General features: G+C 46.7%; 1 protein-coding gene and 1 long non-coding RNA gene across 3 annotated transcripts in view; one reads left to right on the top strand and one right to left on the bottom strand.

The window, feature by feature from the left end:
- The window catches only part of LOC308624484, a 45,301-nt gene extending 31,845 nt beyond the window's left edge, over positions 1-13,456 (bottom strand). Inside the window, exons 1-2 of one of the 2 annotated variants that reach the window (XR_014016974.1) lie at positions 13,367-13,456; positions 8,530-8,663 (exon numbers count right to left, since the gene is read on the bottom strand). This is a non-coding gene — a long non-coding RNA (uncharacterized lncRNA). Of the gene's footprint in view, positions 1-8,529; positions 8,664-13,180; positions 13,269-13,366 lie in introns of those variants that run through there. The other variant, XR_014016975.1, reaches the window with a different exon arrangement.
- Positions 13,457-14,236: 780 nt separating this feature from the next.
- ETV7 (ETS variant transcription factor 7) lies at positions 14,237-21,195 on the top strand (the record flags this gene model as incomplete). Its single annotated transcript, XM_081247379.1, is given in 9 exon segments — positions 14,237-14,390; positions 14,589-14,714; positions 16,036-16,042; positions 16,158-16,363; positions 18,135-18,229; positions 18,233-18,277; positions 20,866-20,947; positions 20,950-20,965; positions 21,078-21,195. Coding segments are annotated over 9 exon segments (849 nt in total).
- Positions 21,196-21,944: the final 749 nt, after the last annotated feature.

Below are 21,944 nucleotides of genomic sequence, written 5' to 3'. Positions count from 1 at the left end.
TGAATGTTGGTCTGTTTAATGTTGTCCCAGAGGTCTCTTAGGCTGTCTTTCATTTCTGTTCATTCTTTTTTCTTTCTATTCCATGGCAGTGAATTCCACCATTCTGTCTTCCAGGTCACTCATCCATTCTTCTGCCTCAGTTATTCTGCTATTGACTCCTTCCAGTGTATTTTTCATTTCAGTTATTGTATTGTTCATCTCTGTTTTTTTTGTTCTTTAATTCTTCTAGGTGTTTGTTCTTTAATTCTTCTAGGACTTTGCTAAACATTTCTTGCATCTTCTCGATCTTTGCCTCCATTCTTTTTCCGAGGTCATGGATCATCTTCACTATTATTATTCTGAATTCTTTTTCTGGAAGGTTGCCTAGCTCCACTTCATTTAGTTATTTTTCTGGCGTTTTATCTTGTTCCTTCATCTGGTACAAAGTCCTCTGCCTTTTCATTTTGTCTATCTTTCTGTGAATGTGGTTTTCCTTCCCCAGGCTGCAGAACTGTAGTTCTTCTTGTTTCTGCTGTCTGCCCTCTGGTGGATGAGGTTATCTCCTCCTCCTTTCAACTCACGGTTTCCTGCCTTATCCCAGACCAGAAGAGCTCTTGGCCTGGTGTGTGGCTACGCAGAGGTGCTGTTGGGCTGGACCAGGGTCCTGAGGCCATGCCACAGGGTGGTCCCAGGCTGTTGGGCAGTTTTCTCTTGTCCGCATCTCTAGCCAGCTGCCTGCCATTGGCCAATCCAGGATTCTGTGATGGTGTTGGGCCCGTGTGCAGGATGCACTTGAGGAGGACCACCTGTGGGAGGAGGGTCATGGCCACCCCGCCTTCCGAGGGGCTGAGGCTCCTGGTGGGAAACTCTCAGCCAGTGTCTGAACAAAGGACGTTGTGTCCTCATTCTTTGTAAACCCTCAGAGTTACCTCGATAACATTTTTTTAAATGGACTTCCCACTTGGCATATTTATGAGATAAAGAATTTCCCCCATTAAAATTCAGGAACAACATGTTATTAGCATGCAAATGATCTATTAGTTGGAGGACTTTAAAATTCTAACGAGAAAACACTCACTCTTCACCTTCTTGGGCATCTTTATTTATCCCTCTGATTTCTCCAGAACCTTTCCTTCAAGGAGAAATCTCTGGGCTCTGCAGGGACTGTGAGTGGTGATAGTCAGGTAATTCTGAGACTGAAAAGCTGGAGGAAAAGAGACAAGGTCTGTAAACATCTGGATAGTTGGGGTAAAGGAGGTTTCTCCATGGAGAGGTGTAAACACAAGTATAAAGGTCTGGGTATGGGGCTGGCATGAAAGGTGGCCTGACGGCACGTGGATCAGAGGCCCCGACTGGGGAGATGCCCTGAGCAGGGCTTCTGCCCAAGGTGGAGGGCAGTGGCTACGGTTTGGGCTGGGGAGAAGGGGAATGCGTGGTCACCAGCTGTTGTTCTGACTGATCCTGGGAAGGAGCACGTCATTTCCTGGCTGATGAGCTGGGGGAGGGACTGGGTCTGTGTGGCCTGGTCAGGAAAGGGGGGATCCTGAGTCTCAGCAGAGTCTTTGCGCTGAAGGGTGTTTGAGGGAAGCAGTTTCCCAAACACAGAGGGTAAGGGGATTTCTGGACCTTCAGGTCACCTTCAACATTGTCGAAAGGCAATGGGCTGTGACAGGAGGGAGGGGACACTCAGACCCTGGGCTGTGACAGGAGAGAGGGAATGCGTATGCACCTCAATGGTCAGAGAGGCAGGCTTGGCGCCACCTGCTGGCCAGCTGGGAAGTGCAGGCTGCAACCTCTCAGTTATGTGAAGCCCATGCTCCCAGCTGGCAAGCCTGTAGAAACCACTAAATTTGGAAATTCAAACTGAAATGGAGCCACATATCCCATGACTTCTCCAAAACCGTTACAGAATAGTTAATTGGAAAACATATGCAATCAAAAGACTGTAGGCACAAACTTTACAACTTACACCAACATTCACTCAAAATTGTCCATAGACCGCCAAGGGGGGAAAGCAGGGGTGGTGGTGGTGGTGTGATAAACTGGGAGATTGGGATTGACATATATACACCAATATGTATAAAATGGATAACTAATAAGAACCTGCTGTATAAAGAATAAAATAAAATTCAAAAAAAAATTGTCCATAGACAAATTTAAAATGCAAAACTATAAAAATTGTAGATGAAAACATAGAAGGAAATCTACATAACCTTGGACTTGAATTTTAACACAAAACCTCAAAAGCCTATCCACAAAAGAAATAACATTTTGAACATGGACTTTAAAATTTTTAAACTTTAAACTCTCAGAAAACCAAAAGACAAGCCACAAATTGGGAGAAAAAATACTTGCAAGATGCATATCTGATAAGATTTTGTACAACTATAAAGCAAACACCTTCATTACAGATGGGTTAAGATCTGAACAGACACCTGACCAAAGAAGATATACAGATAATAAATAAGTGGACAAAAATATGATCAATGTCGTATATCATTAGGGAATTACAAATTAAAACAACAAGACAGGGACTCCCCTGGTGGCACAGTGGTTAAGAACCAACCTGCCAATGCAGGGGGCATGGGTTTGAGCCCTGGTCCGGGAAGATCCCACATGCTGAGGAGCAACTAAGCTGGTGAGCCACAACTACTGAGCCTGTGCTCTAGAGCCCGCGAGCCACAACTACTGAGCCCGTGTGCCACAACTACTGAAGCCCGTGTGCCTAGAGCCCATGCTCTTCAACAAGAGAAGCCACTGCAATGAGAAGCCCGTGCACCACAACGAAGAGTAGTCCCTGCTCGCCGCAACTAGAGAGAAAGCCCACGCAGCAACAAAGACCCAACACAGCCAAAAATAAAAAAATAAATAAGTTTAAAAAATAAATAAACAAAACAACAAGACAGCACCACACACCTATTAGAGCTGCTAACCTCCTCCCAAAATGACAATACTGATTATTGGAGGATGGGGAACAACAGCAACTCTTCTTCATTGCTGATGGAACGCACAGACGGCCTCTTGAGATACAGGTTGGCAGTATTTTCCAAAGCCAAACAGGTCTCACACCTTGAGATCCATCCATCATGCCTCCAGTATTCACACAACTGCTTTGGAAAACTGTATCCAAACAAAAACAAGGATGCTATTATGCACAGAACCTCTACTCATAATGTCTAAACCTTACAGGAATTAGGATGTCTTCAGTAGGTGACGCATAAGCAAACTGGGGTACATCCATGTGAAAGGGAGCAGAATATGACACCCTGAAATGTGGAATTTCAAGAGAACCTAAAGAGCTAAAACAATTTTTAGAAAGAAAATCAACACAGCACACAGCAACATTAAATAAAACGCTGTGATACTGGCATGAAGATATACATACAGAAGAATGCAACTGAATGGAGAACCTAGAAATAAACCCATTCATCTATGATGAACGGATTTCAGACTACAGTCAACAGCATTAAAATGGGGGGAAATGGTGTTTTCAACAAGTGGTGCTAGGTGACTGGCTAACCACATGCAGAGGAATGAAATTGGACCCTTACCTCATACCACATACAAAAAGCATCTCAAAATACATAAAAGACTTAAATGTAAAAAGTAAAATTTTACTCAGCCCCTTGAATCCATGGGTTCCACATCAATGGATTCAACCAATGCCAGATCAAAAACTATTAGAAAAAAAATGCCAAAAAGTTTCAAAAGGAAAAACTTGAATTTACCACATTCCAGCAACTATTTACGTAACATTCACATTGTTTCTACAACATTTATATAGCATTTATATTGCATTAGTTCTTATACACAATCTAGGAATGATCTGAAGTATACAGGAAGATATACCTAGGTTATTTGCAAATACTATATCATCTTATATAAGAATTTGAGCATCCATGGATTTTGGTATCTGTGGGGTGTCCTGGAACCAATCCCTCATGGATACTGAAGGATGACTGTGTAAAATCTCCAATAAAACAGGGATAAACCTTCATAACCAGCAACCAAAAGAAAAAAATTAGATTTCCTTTAATTAAAAACCTTTGTGCATCAAAAAATGTAATTTAGAAAGTGAAATGACAGCCCACAGAATGGAAGAAAATAATTTCACATTACATTTATATCTGGTAAGTGTTTATCCAGGTGTATCAAGAAGTTTTACAACTCATCAACAAAGACAAATAACCCAATTTTAAATGTGGACAAAGCACTTAAATAGACCCTTCCCCAAACAAGACATGCAGATGGTCAACAAGCAGCTGAAAAGATATGATGGAAATGCAACTTAAAACCACAATGCAATAATAATGCCTTCACACATGCTAAAATGGGTATAATCAAGAAAATTAAAAATAACAAATGTTGGCAACAATGCAGAGACACTGAAACTTTTTTTTTTTTTTTTTTTTTTTTTTTTTTTTTTTTTTGCGTTACGCGGGCCTCTCACTGTTGTGGCCTCTCCCGTTGCGGAGCACGGGCTCCGGACGCGCAGGCTCAGCGGCCATGGCTCACGGGCCCAGCCGCTCCGCGGCATGTGGGATCTTCCCGGACCGGGGCACGAACCCGTGTCCCCCGCATCGGCAGGCGGACTCGCAACCACTGCGCCACCAGGGAAGCCCGACACTGAAACTTTTAAACCTTATTATGGAAATGGAAAATGGTGCAACCTCTGTTTACTCTATGAATATACAATTATCTATGGTTCAACAACTCCACTCCTAGATATAGAACCCAAAGAATTGAAAACAGGTGTACACATCTATTGATAGCAGCACTGTTCACGACAGCCAAAAGGTAGAAACAATGCTAATGTCCACCAATGGGTAAATGGATAAGTGACATGGAGGCTGATCCATATTATTCTGCCTTAAAAGGAATCAAGTGAAATGATGTAGTCTCTGTTGAAAACAGTATGGCAGTTCCTCAAAAACTTCAACATAGAATTAACATATGATCCATCAATTCCACATCAGGGTATACCCAAAAGATTGAAAGCAGGGACTGGAACAGATACGGGTACACTCATCTTCATAGCAATATTAATCACAATAGCAAAAGGTGGAAGCGACCCAAGTGTCAATGGATGAATGGATAAACTAAATGTGGTATACACAAAAAGCACTGAAAATTCATCCTTAAAAACTAAGGAAATTCTGACACGTGCTACAACATATATTAACCTTGATCCATTATGATAAGTGAAATAGCCCTGTCACAAAAGAACAAAAATGATATGATTCCACTTATATGAGGTATCCAGAGAAGTCAAATTCAAAGGCAGAAAATAGAATGCAGTTGCTGAGGGGAATTAGTGTTTAATGGCTACAGAATTTCACTGGTGAAAATGGAAAAGATCTGAACGTGGATGGTGAGGATATTTGTACAACAATATGAGTGTGGTTAATGCCATAGAACTGTGTACTTAAAATGGTTTAAATGGTAAATGTTATGTACATTTAATCACAATAAATAATGAATGAAGTGCTGATACATGTTACAATACAGAAAAGGTCACCCAGATCTTACGCATCCTGTGTACTTTCAATCCATCAAGGTTGTGATAATGAGGGAAAGTATCACTCATGGTTTCAGAAGAACAAAACAGGATCAGAATGAAAAGAGACATATCCTTAGAGTTGGGGCAGCTGGTGAAAGTTGAAGTGGGCCTGTGGATTGGATCATAATGTGGAAACCATAATATTTTCCTCATGTGGAGGTTTCGTGCTGGTTCCCTGGAAGAGTGTCCCTATTTGGGGACACTGAAGTGTTTTGTGTACAGTGGCAAATTTGAGTACTTTGTACTGCTATTTTAAATTTTCTATACATTTGAAATTACTGGTAAATAAATTACTTTTCAAAACAATCATGTCAATAAAAGGACAGAAATGTAGAGAAGACAACAGCCTTTGCTATAGAGGCCAAGCCCTACCCAGATCCTGCTCACCCAGAATGATGATGCAATTCACCCTCGTAGGACTTCACATGTTTTCAAGGGACACTGTGGGAAGATTATATTAGTAGCCACTATGTCTTGGGTGTTGTGTATGACCTGGATGTGGTAGAAACAGTGGGATTTCTAATTCCAGTTTTCTGTATTAAATCACCAAAAAACTGTTAGAACCAATAAATGAATTCAGTAAAGCTGCAGGATACAAAATCAATACACAAAAATCAGTTGTGTTTTTCTACACTAATAATGAACCATCAGAGAGAGAAATCAAGAAAACAATCCCATTTACAATAACATCAAAAGAACCAACTACCTAGGAATAAATTTAACCCAAGACGTGAAAGAGCTGCACACTGAAAACCTTAAGATATTTGATGAAGAAACTGAAGACACAAATAAATGGAAAGATATCCTGTGCTCATGAATGGAAAGAATTAGTAGTGCTAAAATGTCCATTCTACCCAAAACAGTGTGCACATTCAATGCAATTCCAATCAAAATTCCAATGGAATTTTTCACAGAGGCTGAACAAACAATCCTGACATTTGCATGGAACCACAAATGTCCCCGAACAGCCAAGGGGATCCTGAGAAAGGAAAACAGCAGCTGGAGGAAACTCACTCACTGACGTGAAACCATACTACAAAGCTACAGTAACCAAACAGTGTAGAAATGGCACAAAAAGAAGCACACGGGCCAGAGGAATAGAATAGAGAGCACAGGAAAAAACCACACATATGAGGTCAGTTAATTTATGACAAAGCTGCCAGGCATATACACCAGGGAAAGGACTGTCCCCTCAATAAATTGTGTGTGTGATAGACAGAAGGAGAGAATTACTGTGTTGGTGTCTTGGGGACATTTGGAGGAGTTTCTGACAGTGGGGATGCAATCTGTCCATCTTTTCCCTCCTTGGCATAATCTCCATGACATGAGCCTCTCTAAGAATCCTCCCCGAATTGGGGCCTGAAGAAATCAGAGCTGAGATTCCAATTGTCTTTACAGACAATATCGCAAGTATAACTATTACTTCAACAAGATAACTTAAAATGCTATTATTGGGAATTCCCTGGCAGTCCAGTGGTTAGGACTCCACGCTTTCACTGCTGCAGGCGCGGGTTCAATCCCTGGTCAGAGAACTAAGATCCCACAAGCCGCGTGGCATGGCCACACACACACACACACACACACACACACACACACTCACACACACAAAATGTTATTATTGCCCTTTATTCCAAATGTGTAAGAGGGGAAGTGTCAGCAGGAACCTAGTGTTTAGAGCTGTCTGATTTGATTGGACCTGTTCATTCATCCCCGACTGGCTTCAAACCCATCTGAGAGACCGGCGATGACCAAGCTGAATCCAGAGACCCGCCAGCGGGAAGAACACTGATGGAAACTTTCCTATTACCTGTCCTGTTGGTTTCTCTGCACCTTCTGGTCACTAGGTTGTGTCACTCCCTATGGTGCTGGGGTATCAAGTTTTTAATACGATTATCACCAATTATGAGACTAGAAAGAACAGAAATTCAGGCTATCCCTGAATTCTCTCTGAAACTAGAGGACAGAGTCATTTTATTTTCCTGGTTTAACAGGTCAGTTAGTTGCTGCTCATTACTAAGTAGCCCTCTTTTACCATCATGCCAGGCAGTCAAGTGAGACTGACTCATAATTATATTTACGCTAGTTCTGCCTCAAAGAGCCTTCTGGATCAAACGTGTGCACAACATCACCTCAGTCTGGAAATACTGGAAAGGCAGAATAAATCCAGTTTAATGTGACTTATGTAAATCATTTCTTACAGGGAATTCTCTTGGTGGGAAAGGTCAATGTTTTCCACCAAGTAAAAATAAATATAATACTGATCTGATCTCATCTGATCTCAAAATCGTGTTTCTATATGCACACATACAAACACACACACACTGGTATGGGCACACACATGTGCACATGGGCAGACACACACCCTCTGCTAAAGTTACCAATAGCTTTTAAGGTCAGTGAAATCCATGATTACGAGCTTATGCTGTGATATGAGCTGGATCTGGGTTTAAATCCTGCTTCTGGCTGTGCAGCAGGGCACTTTACCTCCCTGAATGGTTTTCCTCTGCTGGTAAACAACACCCATGACAGAAGGGTTAATGTAAGGATCAGACAGAATGCTGCCCCCTAAACTGGTGCTTCTCCAACTCCAAAGTGCACACGAATCATCTGGGAATCGTGTTACACTGGAGATGCTGATTCCGATTCTCAAGTGGGGCTTGATGTTTTAAGTTCCTAAGTGACCTTACACTGCTGGTCCATGCACCAAACTTTGCGTAGCAAAGCACATACTGAAACCTTACAAAAGGGAAACCAAAATCGCTATCCAGTGGTCCTGCCAGCCAAGTAAGAGAAGAAAGCTAAGAGGATTTTTTTGGTGCCCAGTGTGAGCTTGGTATAAACTCAGTTTCTCTAGGTGGGGAGAAGATGACACGTCTGGGGCCAGGCTTTATTCTGTCCCCTCATGAGCCTCAGCAATGACTTAATTTCCATTCTTCTGCCCAGGGTCAGTCAGGGGCCATGCGAACCCACAGAGATGGGGAGTCTCATACCTGTCATAGTCCTGGCAAATCTCCCCCACGGCCACCAAGGCCTTCAGGTACTCGCTGGGCTGCTAGGGGTAGATGTATTGCAGGGAACAGCTGTTTCTGGGGTCCCCATTTGAGGCAGTGGACTCTATAGCTACCTCGAAGAGAAGACAGGCAAATGGGTGGATTTAAAGTGAACGCATCTGTACGACAAAGGAGGCAAGACTATACAATGGTGGAAAGACAGTCTTTTCAACAAACGGTGCCGGGGAAACTGGTCAGCTACATGTAAAAAAATGAAATTAGATCATTCTTTAACACCATACACAAAAATACGCTCAAAATGGATTAAAGACTTAAATGTGAGACTGGACACTATAAAACTCCTAGAGAAAAACATAGGCAGAACACTCTCTGACATAAATCACAGGAATATCTTTTTCGGTCCATCTCTGAATAATGGAAATAAAAACAAAAATAAACAAATGGGACCTAATTAAACTGAAAAGCTTTTGCACAGCAAAGGAAACCATAAACAAAATGAAAAGACAACACACAGATTGGGAGAAAATATTTGTAAATGATGTGACCAATAAGGGATTAGTCTCCAAAGTTTACAAACAGCTCATGAGGCTTAATAACATCAAAACAAACAACCCAATCAAAAAATGGGCAGAAAACCTAAATAGACATTTCTCCAAAGAAGATATATAGATGGCCAAGAGGCACATGAAAAGATGTTCAACATCGCTAATTATTAGAGAAATGCAAATCAAAACCACAATGAGATATCACCTCACACCAGTCAAAATGGCTATCATCAAAAAATCCACAAACAATAAATGCTGGAGAGGGTGTGGAGAAAAGGGAACCTTCTTGCACTGTTGGTGGGAATGTAAATTGGTACAGCCACTATGGAGAACAATATGGAGGTGCCTTAAAAAACTAAAAATAGAGCTACCATATGACCCTGCAATCCCGCTCCTGGGCATATATCCAGAGAAAAACATGGTCCGAAAGGATACATGCACCCCAATGTTCACTGCAGCACTGTTTACAATAGCCAAGACATGGAAGCAACCTAAATGTCCATGCAATAGAGGAATGGTTAAAGGAAGATGTGGTACGTGTACATAATGGAATATTACTCAGCCATTAAAAAGAATGAAATAATGCCATCTGCAGCAACATGGATGGACCTAGAGACTGTCATACTGAGTGAAGTAAGTCAGAGAAAGAGAAATATCATATGATATCTCTTATATGCGGAATCTAAAAAGAAATGCTACAAAGGAACTCATTTACAAAACAGAAACAGCCTCATAAACTTAGAGAACGAATTTATGGTTACCAGGGGGGAAGGGTGGGGGGAAGGGATAGTTAGGGAGTTTGAGACTGACATGTACACACTGCTATATTTAAGATGGATAACCAACAAGGACCTAATGTATAGCACATGGAACTCTGCTCAATGTTATGTGGCAACCTGGATGCGAGGGGAGTTTGGGGGAGAATGGACACATGTATATGTACGGCTGAGTCGCTTTGCTGTGCATCTGAAATTATCACAACAGTGTTAATTGGCTATACCCCAATATAAAATTAAAAGTTAAAAAACTAAAATAAAGTGAACGCATCTTGTAGGAATTGCAATCAGCCCTGAGAGAGACACAGCCTGAGGGGGTGGGGGGAAAGCAGAACGTTATACACACTGCTAAGCGCTAAGTAGGGTTAAAGAAGAAATTCATTAGCTTTAAAAACTAGTTACTAGGGAATTCCCTGGTGGTCCAGTGGTTAGGACTAGGCGCTTTCACCACCGAGGGCCTGGGTTCAATCCCTGGTCGGAGAACTAAGATCCTGTAAGCCAAAGGATCTTTTTTTAAAAAAATTAATTAAATTTGTTTTTGGCTGCATTGGGTCTTCGTTCCTGCGTGCAGGCTTTCTCTAGTTGCGGTGAGCGGGGGCTACTCTTTGTTGTGGTGCATGGGCTTCTCATTGCCGTGGCTTCTCTTGTTGTGGAGCACAGGCTCTAGGTGCACGGGCTTCAGTAGTTGTGGCACACGGGCTCAGGAGCTGTGTCTCGCGGGCTGTAGAGAGCAGGCTCAGTAGTTGTGGCACACGGGCTTAGTTGCTCTGCGGCATGTGGGATCTTCCCAGGCCAGGGCTCGAACCCGTGTCCCCTGCCTTGGAAGGTGGATTCTTAACCACTGCGCCAGCAGGGAAGCCCGGAAGGTCAGTTCTAATGTCTTTAAAAATGTGACATTTTATTGGAAGTGCATTTTATGTTTTTGTTTTTTTGGCCAAGCCATGCAGCATGTGGGATCTTAGTTTCCCAACTAGGGATGGAACCCATGCCCCCTGTAGTGGAAGCACAGAGTCTTAACCACTGGACCGCCAGGGAAGTCCCTGGAAGTGCATTTAAAATTTTCTGTCTTGATATCTGGAGACTCCAGTGGACTAGCTACTGTTGCCAAGGCAGTATGACTTTGGGCTATTGCAGGGATCCAAAGGGGTTTTTGTTGGTTTTTAAAAAAAATATTAACATGAGAAAAATGGAAAAAGTAAATATAGAAGCCAAATTCAGCCTCTTTTCTCTTCAAAATGCATAAAATACAGATCCTCTGGTTATATCTCTGATTAAAGAATACAAAGACTCATGAAGTGACTTTCCCAACTGGCAGAGAGACTTTCTCCCAGTCTATGGAGCTGGTACCACTAGAGTTCTCTTCTCATTCTTTGTTCTGGATTGAGGTCCCTCTGAAAATGTGGGACATTGATTCTACACAATATTAACTCCTCACCTCCCAACATGTTTACCTCCAAATGGAAAAATCCTTTATGTGAATAAAGGTGGCCATCGAGGTCCAGAGTGTTCTCTTTGAGGGAACTCGTGAAGAGAAGACAGAGAAATGCATGGTGCAAACCATACAAATACATTCAGTTGGGTTCCAAAAGATTCAAATGCAGATGAGAATAAAGATCCCACCACCAACCCATTTTTTTTTCTCTGTGATTATTCCTTCTAGTCAGTATAATGTAAAAGTGTTTGGTCACGAAGGTGGGCTCAAATCATCTGATGATGGGAAGAATCAAAGCCTCTATTTCCTGGAATACTACATAAAAGTTCTGTGGAAACAAATTACATCTTTGCTTCCTACTAACTGGAATGTGGTATTTTAAAATCAGAAGTCCAACTGCAGATCAAGAAACCCTGTAGTACAAGGCACTTTAAAAAAAAAATAAATTTATTTATTTATTTTTGGCTGTGTTGGGTTTTTGTTTCTGTGCGTGGGCTTTCTCTAGTTGCGGCAAGCGGGGGCTACTCTTCATTGGGGTGCGCGGGCTTCTCATTGTCGTGGCTTCTCTTGTTGCAGAGCACAGGCTCTAGACGCGCAGGCTCAGTAGTTGTGCCTCAAGGGCTTAGTTGCTCCGTGGCCTGTGGGATCTTCCCAGACCAGGGCTCAAACCAGTGTCCCCTACATTGGCAGGCAGATTCTTAACCACTGCGCCACCAAGGAAGCCCAGTACAAGGCACTTTTTAATCAAAACCTCCGAAACCAGGGCCTCCTTAAGACAAGCCAAGGGTTCAAACAAAATGCTACGTTGCTACCAGAGACAGGGAGATAAACAGGAAGTCTTTGAAGTGCAATGAAAATACAGCTCACAAACCTCAGAGTAACGATTTTTAAAGAACAGTTTGGAAGCTCCAGGAAAGTGCTTGTCTCATGTTGGGAAGCTCGCTGGACCCCAACGGCTCCTGCTCCCAATAAAAGATGCTGGGAGTGTGTCTGGAAGAATAAACATGAGACTGAGCATTCATAGGAACGGTATAGGTTTGATGTCCATGTGCATCTTCACACGGGAACACGTGAGCAGATCTTTGGTTCCATTCTAGGCAAACTCCCCTCATCCGACCATTCAAAACTGCCCAGCCACTCCTACCATGGACAGATACTTCCTTTCACTGAATGCTCAGGGGAAATCACCTGGTTTGGATGCGGTTTGAGTTTGATCCTGTGACACCATCAGAATTTCCCACCAGAGATAAATGAGGAGATTCTGGCCTTTATCAGTATGCTATGAACACAGGTGTCCTGGCTGTACTTGCCAACCCTCCTTCTATTTTTATTCACCTACCTACCTGTGAGTGCCTTTGACCTACTCTGAGCTCAGACCCCTGATCTCAGTCTTGAGATCTGACAGTCCTGCTTTAAAAATGAACAGGCAATAAAATGAATTTAACCCAGAAGCAGCAGCTCAGCAAGGGAAATGAAAACATCAGAAGCACCTTTTCGGCCGGGGCCAGAGCTTCAGGGGTCCCTCCAGTCCCCTCCCCCGCCCCCTCCTCCCTGGTACTTTAATAGAGGAAGGAGCACGGAGGGACTTGGCTGAATCAAGGGACCTGCGAGACTACGGATGAGTTTTAAGCCCGAGACGCAATTAAATATTATTGGAACCTACTGTGAGGGGGGCGGGGAGGGGAGGTTAGGAGGCTGAGAGGCTGAGTCCCAACGCAGCGAGTCCAGCCCCGGGACCCAGCACAGACGACCCCACCCCCACCCCGCCCCCTCGATTCCCAGCAGTCAGGAGGAGGAGCCCTGCGACTCCAACCCGGACTCTGCGCCTCCCCCTCCCCGAGTCCCCTCAGGACGCGCAAGTCGGGCCCCTTGCTCACCCCAGCCGGCCCGAGCAAGCCGGGTGGTGGGCAGGGGCGAGATGAGGGACCGAAGTTCCCCTGGACGAAGATGCTGCGCGCAGCTCTTCCTAAAGAGCAGGGGCGGCTCGAAGCGAACCCCTGTGCCTCAAAAGTTGGTCTCGCCCGGAGGCCCGGGGACGCGGCGCCGGGGACGGGCCAACTTACCTGGCGCATGGCCCGGAGGGCGGACGGGTCTTAGCTGGCGGGGTCAGTCCAGCCCGCGGCGGCAGTTTGGCCTTGGGCGCGGCCGGGCCTTGTACCGCCCTCCCCTCGGGCTCTGGGCACTCTGCCACGGTGGCGGGAAGAGACGCCGAGCCGGGAGTTCAAGCTCCGCGAGACCCGGGCTCCATTCTGAACGGTTGGGGCGGGGCCGCTTGGCCTTCTGTCACGTGCCCGGCCCTATTTCAGGCGCCCTAGCTTTAGGGCAGGTGCCCAGCCTTCAAATCATGTAAACCGGCTCCCTGTCTCTGAAAGGGCTCCAGGTCACTGTTTGCCCCTCCAGCCTGCAACTTCAAAAGTTGTAACTTTCTCGTTGACCCCAGCGCCTAACATAGCTTTTGGCAGAAAGGCTGAGACCCTTCTCTTGGGGGAGGGGTGTGGGGACAAGAGGAAGAGGCTCAGATGGAAAGGGAAGAAGGAAGTTTGGGGAGAACTCAAGAGAAAGGGCAGGGATGAACACAGCCCGCCCACCCAAATACTGCCGCTTTTACACGGTCCACTGTTCTCGACCGCCAGCCCCGTTTTCCAGATGCCAACACCCACGCAGGCCTGCGGCTTGCAAACTGCAAGCCCAAGAGTCAAGCCAGGTAGTTCTGCCTCTGGAGAAACAAAGGGCAGTCAGACTGCAGACAGCCTGTGAGGCTGTCTGGCCACTGGGCCACCCGACCAGGCTGGAAGTGCCTCTTCGGATGCTGAAGGCTGAACTCTGTCTTCTCTGTGAGGTGAGGCGATTTGAGCCAGAGAGTCACAGGCACCCCATAGCCAAGCCCTCCTCTCTGGGCACCTCCTTGGGGTTCCGTCAACCCCATACAGCCCATGCTCTCCAGCAACGAGGACGAGCTGCACTGGCTGCGCTTGGCTGAGCAGGAATATTCTCTGCAGCACACCAGGGAGCAGGACTTTGAGATGAACGGCCAAGCCCTTTGCATCCTCACCAAGGACGACTTCCCATTCCGCTCCCTGGGTTCAGGTCAGGGTCACTCACTGGCTTCTCTGATGCAAACCCGGGGGAGCGGGCGTTGGGGGTGGGGAGCTCTCCTGCTCCCTCCGTCTCCCCTCCCCATTTCCATCCTACAGCCTCTGCCTAGCATCTCCATCAGCACAAATCTTGTAACGGACATGCCAGCTGTCACCTGGTCAGCAGCCTGCCCTCGCGCCCCGCCCCCAGCTGACATTCTGTATGAGTTGCTCCAGTACATCAAGACCCAGCGGCAAGCTGTGGCATGTGGGCCCTTTTTCGGAAGAGCTTTCAGGCAGAGGGTGCCCACTCAGCCCTTCCCCTGCTGCCTGGAAGGTGAGGAGGCTCTCTTTGGACCTCTGAGACCCTCCCCCAGAGTGGCCTCATCAGAGGGCAGAGCTTCTTCCAGGCAAAATGATGAAAGAGGCAGCAGTGTGGGCCAAGCTCCCCATCTGCCCCTGCGCTGCCTCCCCAACTCTCACCCCTGCCCTCTGGGACTGTCCTCTAGCCGAGGGGCCTTGCCTCTCATCTCCCCCTTTTTCTGCTCTCCTCTCCAGCAGAGGGTTGTTTATGTGGCACCCCTCTCTTCTCCTCCTGATCTCTCCGTGGAAATTGCTCTCCTCAGGGTCTCCAGGGACCTGCACACAGGGCTGTTCATGTCACTCCCAGTCCTTACTCACTGCTGCAACCTTCCAATTGCTCGGGCCAAAACGCTGGATGTCATTTTTGAATACTTTCTTTCTCTCTCATCCTCATCCCAACTGTCAACAACTCCTGCTGGCTCTACCTTCAAGATCTACCCAGAATCCAACCACTTCACACATCTGTAGTGCTGCCCAGGGTCCAGCCCCTGCCTCCTCTGGAGAACCTCCTCACTGGTCTCCTCGCTTCTGCCCTTGATCTCCTATGATCTATTCTCAACAGAGCAGCCAGAGATTCATAAGTCAGGTCACGTCACTTCTTTGCACAAAATCTTCCAGTGGCTCTCATCTCACTCGTCAAAGCCCCAGTCCATACAATGACCTCCCTGCCCTCTGCTGTCCTCTCCCACTCCTCTCCCTCTTGCTCATGCTTCTCCAGCCACACCAGCCTCCCTGCTCATAGAACAAGCCAGAGACACCCCTGCCTCAGGGCCTTTGCACTTACTGTTCCCTCTGCCTTGCAATCTCTTCTCTATATGCCCACATAGCTCACTCGTCTACCTCCTCAGGTGTCTGTTCAAACGTTATCATGTCTGTGAGGCATTTCCCAGAATTCCCTATTTGCCTTGTACAGTAGTGCTTTATCCCTTCCCCCCATATTGTATACTACTTCTATTTCCTTTTTTATTTTAATCATCTGTCTTCCTCCCCCTCCCTACCCCACTAGAATATAAAGCTCCATGAGGGCAGAAGCTCTTTTCAGTTTAGTGATGTGTCCCCAACATTCTTAGAACAATGCCTGTCTCATTGAAGTTTCTCCATCAATAGTTATTGGGTGGATGAAGAGGGCACCTGGGTTCTGGACCTGGCTCTGTTACCTCTTGGCATTGTAAACAATTTTACAGATGAGGGAGCAGGTTTGAGAATCTAAGTTACTTGTCTGGGAGCTAGGGTTAGCACCTGGGCTGTCTGGCCCTCACCCACACCCTCCAGTGCTTCCCTTACCTTCTAACCAGGGGCTGGGTGTGGGGAGAGCACTAGGAGTGCAGCCCCACGGGCTCCTGCGCATGTCACTGAGGGGGTCTGGGTTGGGGGAGGCTCTGGGCCCAAAGAATCGATGGTGCTCCTCTGCTTGCAGAGGGGATCGGGGCCTCCTGCAGCAGCCACCAGCCCTGGGGCTTGCCAGCTCCTTGAGCCATGTGGATGCCCCTGGCCTGGCCAGCTGGCCCCTCAGCAGGCAGGAGTCCCTTAGTTTATCTCACTGTGTGGAGCTCAGCTGCAGGGCTGAGGGAGTCTCCTCCTTCCCCACGATGCCACAGGCCCCCATTGATGGCAGGATCACTGGTGAGTAGGAGGCTGTGCTCCCCTGGCACACAGGAGGGAGGTGTGCTGAGGCTGAGTCCCAGAGGGGGGTGGGTGACAAAGAGGAGGGTTATTTTGATCTGGGGAATGAGAGGGTCTGTGCTTGGCAGTGGTGTGTGGAGTGACTCTCCTGTGTGCTGGTCACAGCAGGCACAAAATGCTGCCTGGGATTGCCAAGCCCACCCTATGTCCAGGCCAGGGACGATTTACCAGTCATAGTTCAGACAGTCAGACTGGCCTAGAGTATGCCCCCTCCCCCTTTAAAACTTTATTTTTATAATTAATTTTTAAAAATTAATTTGGTTTTGGCTGCTTTGGGTCTTTGTTGCTGCGTGCGGGCTTTCTCTAGTTGTGGTGAGTGGGAGCTACTCTTTGTGGCAGTGCGCGGGCTTCTCATTCCAGTGGCTTCTCTTGTTGTGGAGCATGGGCTCTAGGCATGTGGGCTTCAGTAGTTGTGGCTCACGGGCTTAGTTGCTGTGCGGCATGTGGGATCTTCCCAGACCAGGGATCGAACCCATGTCCCCTGCATTGGCAGGCACATTCATCACTAGGGAAGCCCAAAAACTTTATTTATTTTTAAAATAGTTGAGTGTTTACTATGTGCCAGGCATGGTTCTAAGGCTTTTATTTAACCCCACAACAGCCCTCTGAGGTTGGTATTATTATTAGCCCCATTTTACAGATAAGGAAAGTGAGGCACAGAGAGGTTAAAGTGACCTTCCCATGGTCACACAGCAGTAGTGGCAGAATTGAAGTGTGAATCCAGACAGTCTGACTCTAGGGCCTGAGCTCTAATCAGGTGATACACTTCTCCACATTCATTGTTAAAGGACTGACTAACAGACAGGTAACTAGATGGACTGACAGATAAGCTGACTGCCTTCCCAAAGTGTGTTTTCTAGTCATGGCGGGGCCACTACATTTATCCTAAGACACCACAGAGGGGGCAGAAGCTTAGCTCCTGGGTTGAAAGTGACTGGGAGTCACTGAAACACAGTTATTTAATTTTAATATAATGCTTAACATTCTTTGAGTACTTACTCTGTACCAGGCACTGTGCTAAGGGTCTTTTGGTCGATTATGTGACTTAATCCTCATATCACCCGACACAAGGAAACTATGGCTCAGAAGAAGTCCAGTAACCTGCCCCCCATGCCCGAGCCAGGTGGCCCAGGTGGGACTTAAGAGCTTGCGCCCAGGCTCCCTCTGACACTTGCCCTTCATGATAGGACATGCCCTTCATGCACATTCGATTTTCCAGAACCTCCTGCTAGGGTGCTGGCTGGATAGGATGGATGTTACAATCCTGATTTAATAGAGATCCGGGAGGTTGAGTGACTGGTCCAGGGGCAGAGAGGGACCTGGAGACAGGGTTCCAACCGCCAGCCACTGGCCAGTGCCCCTGCCACCTGCCCCCGGGCGAAGGGAGTTGGCTTTGGTGTCTGAAGAGCTGGGTTAGGCTCCCCATTCTGCCTGCTCCTTAGGAGTCTGGTGACTGGGATATGTCCATACCTCTCTGAGCCCATTTCCTCATCCCCTCCTGGGGGTAAAGGTCTCCACCTGTTAGAGTCAGGATGATTGAATGAGACGAGTAATAAGGCCCCACGTGTGGCTGTTTCTGTTAGTACCGTCGTCTTCACCATCCCGCTGCACGCCTGGGCCCCGGCTTCGAGAGCCCCAGAGCACCTTTCTCATGCTTGTCCTCACAGCTCCATGAAGGCGCCCCGTCTGCACCCTCTGTGCTCAACTGCAGACTGCCAGCTGCTGTGGGATTACAAGTATCAGCTGCTCTCTGACACCTGGTACGAGCCCTACATCAAGTGGGAAGACAATAATGCCAAGATCTTCTGAGTTGTGGATCCAAATGGGCTTGCCAGATTCTGGGGAAACCACAAGGTGAACCTCAGCCAGCGGGCAGGATGGTCTCAACACACATGACAGGGCAGGGGTCACAGTGGACCCCTCAGCACTAGGGGACAGGCCTCAACTGATGGGAGCTTCACCAGCAGCCCCAGAAGTGTTGGGATCATTTTTTTCTTAAATTTTTTTCTTTTTTTAAAAAATTTTATTTATTTAGTTTTTATACAGCAGGTTCTTATTAGTTATCTATTTTACACATATTAGTGTATATATGTCCATCCCAATCTCCCAATTCATCCCCCCACTCCCCACCCTCACTTTCCCCCCTTGGTGTCCATACGTTTGTTCTCTACATCTATGTCTCAGAAGCCTTGCAAACTGGTTCATCTGTACCATTTTTCTAGGTTCCACATATATGTGTTAATATACGATATTTGTTTTTCCCTTTCTGACTTACTTCACTCTGGATGACAGTCTCTAGGTTCATCCACGTCTCTATAAATGACCCAATTTCGTTCCTTTTTATGGCTGAGTAATATTCCATTGTATATATGTACCACATCTTCTTTATCCATTCGTCTGTCGATGGGCATTTAGGTTGCTTCCATGACCTGGCTATTGTAAATAGTGCTGCAATGAACATTGGGGTGCATGTGTCTTTTTGAATTATGGTTTTCTCTGGGTATATATGCCCAGTAGTGGGATTGCTGGGTCATATGGTAATTCTATTTTTAGTTTTTTAAGGAACCTCCATATATTCTCCATAGTGGCTGTTGTTGGGATCATTTTATTTTGGGAGATTCCGAGGGACAGGCAGTTACTTCTTGAGGATGGGGACTGTCCCTGGAACTCAGGAATCTTGCCTTCTAATTGCTTAATTCCACCTTTGCTTAGCATTTGAGGCTTTCAAAGCACGCTTACATGAATTGTGCATCATTTGCTGTTAAGCCAGATGAGGAAGCTGGTACCCTGGAGGAAGCTGGGACAGAAACCCAGGTCTCAGGCCCCGCAGGATCATCAGCTGTCAGGGCTGGAAAGGCCTGGGGATGACCGAGGCCGGCATTCCTAATGCGAGGAGCGCCCATACCTAAATGGGTGTCTGCCAGGGGATTTTAGGTGGTTTACTCCAAATTCTAATAATTATTTATTTTAGTAAGTATTAGGATTACAAAATTTAACTACTTTGTCAATCTCATGATTGACAGTGGTGATATAAAACCAGTGTGCTGGTCTATAAATAAATTCATTTAGGTTAAAAAGAGTCTTTAAAGGAAACTATTAACAATAATGATCAGGCTTCCCCGCTGGCTCAGCGGTTGAGAATCTGCCTGCCAACGCAGGGGACACAGGTTCGAGCCCTGGTCCGGGAAGATCCCACCTGCTGTGGAGCAACTAAGCCCATGCACCACAACTACTGAGTCTGTGCTCTAGGGCCCGCAAGCCACAACTACTAAGTCCACATGCTGCAACTACTGAGGCCCTCGTGCCTAGAGCCCGTGCTCTGCAACAAGAGAAGCCACCACAATGAGAAGCCCCGCGCACCACAGCGAAGAGTAGCCCCTGCTCGCCACCATTAGAGAAAGCCCATGCACAGCAACAAAGACCCAACATGGCCAAAAATAATAAGTAAATAAATTAAAACAAACAAACAAAAAACCAATAATGATCATCTGCAATATATAGCATCTCCTAAAATGGCATAGCATTTGATTGCCAAGCACTGCTCAGAGGGCTTTGCCTGTATTAACTCATTTAATCCTCACAGCAACCTCATGGGGTAGATATTATCAGATGGGGAAACTGAGGCACAGAGAGGCGTATCACTTGTCCCAGTGTTTGCAGCCAGTAGGTGGCAGAGCAGAGACCTGAATCCAGACCATGAAGCTCTGGGCCCCACCCTGTTTTGTGGCCTCTGGGTAGTGCTGGTGGCTGGAAGGATGCAAATGACTAAAGTTTGGGTGTGCTTATCTGGAGGGAGGGAAACTGAGGCCCCAAGAGCAACAATTTCATTTAGTGAGCACAGACCACATGTTAAGCACTGTGCTAAGTGCTCTCATGGATTAGCTAATTTAATGCTCACAACAAATCTGTGAGATTGATGTTTTTAACTTCATTTTATAGCTGGGGCAACAGAGGCAGAGAGGTAAAGAAACTTATCCAAGGTCACACAGCTGCCAAATGGTGGAGCTGGGGCTTTAACTGACACCAAAGCCCAGCCTCTTTGTCCCTACTCTGCACAGTCCACTCCCCAGAGAGAGGAAAAACTGACTTGGTCAGAGTCACACAGCTAGGTGGCAAGGCCCTCATGCTACCCCACCATGCTGTCTCTCCTACTAACTATATATTTATTTGTTACTACTCATGACATTTGCCATTTAAAAGCAACATGCAATTCACTCCTGCCCCATGGGTCTCAGTCAAGTAGGTGACAGAACCATCCCATTGTTTCTCTCCCTGGCCTTCCCCTGCCTTTCTCCTTCCCAAGGCATGAGAACTTTCATATTCCCTAACAGACCCCTGGGCTGAGGGGCTTAAGAAACCGTCCAGTCCAACTTGCTCCCTCCCAGGCCCGGAAGGAGCAGGGTGGGGAGTGGGGGGTGATGTGGGGCTGCTTTTCCTTCCAGAAGCAGGTGAACGTGACCTATGAGAAGATGTCACATGCCTTGTGCCCCTACCATAATCTGAACATCATTAAGAAGGAACCCGGCAGAAACTCCTGTTTAGGTGAGTGGCCTAGGGGCCAAGATGCCAGGGGGAGTGGAGCTGGGGTGGGATGGCCTGGAAGCCCTCTGCAGCTGGGGCAGGGGCTGATTTGCAGCTGGGGCCTGAATTCCAGATTTCTGAAGACACCCAGGAAGATCAATCAGGACAAGGGCAGCAGCAGGGAGCTTCTGGAGAGCCAGGAGCAGGACAGGGTGGACTTCAAGGAGGAGATGCTAGAAGTCTCTCTGTGAAGGACATGTGGACTCCAGACACCAGGCACCAATGGGGCGGAGACTGAGTCTCCCACGAAAGCAGCTAGCTGTTCCTCCCTCCTCCCAGGGCAGCAGGGAACCCCAGCTGGGTTTTGCACTCTTGGATCAGAGCTGGTGTCTCAGACCTCAAAGCTGCCTGGGGACCTGGAATAGCTGAGAACCGGCAGGCCTCACCTCCAGGACACTGTGGGGGAATTCTTTGGGTAGGGCAGCCCTCGTTGCTAAGTGGGAGCACAGGGAGTGAACTTTCTCCCTACCCTGCCCCTTAGTACCTGCCCAGCTCAGGAGAGGAAGCCAGTCGCTGAGAGAACATCCAGCCCAATTCCTTCAATTTATGGAAAAAGGAAGCAGAAGTCCCTCACTGAGCCTCAGTTTTCCTCATCTGAAAAATGGGCATGCTCATGAAACCCACCCTCGGGGGGCTGGTGCATGAAATGGAAAAAAGAATTACTGCTTTGTCAACCTTAGTAATGATAACAATGATGATGCCTGACAGTTAAGTGCTTACCATGTGCCAGGCCTTGTGCCAAGGGTTCTACCTATATTTTACCTCATTCAATTCACATACCAACCACCGGAGGTTTAAAGATGGGGAAATGGAGGCAGAGGCTTGCAGAGCTGGGATGCTTCCCTCAAACCCAGTGCTGTGACCTGTTTTCTTTTAGTGCCTCTGAATGTAATGGGCACTTCTCAAGCAGAGGCCATAGCCCTACCTCTCTGCCCTCAGC

Source organism: Mesoplodon bidens (assembly GCF_964165515.1).
Source record: "Mesoplodon bidens genome assembly, chromosome: 10".
In the NCBI taxonomy this organism is placed as follows: Eukaryota; Metazoa; Chordata; class Mammalia; order Artiodactyla; family Ziphiidae; genus Mesoplodon; species Mesoplodon bidens.
Note: the sequence above shows the minus strand (reverse complement) of the source record. Positions and strands in the feature narration are given on the sequence as shown.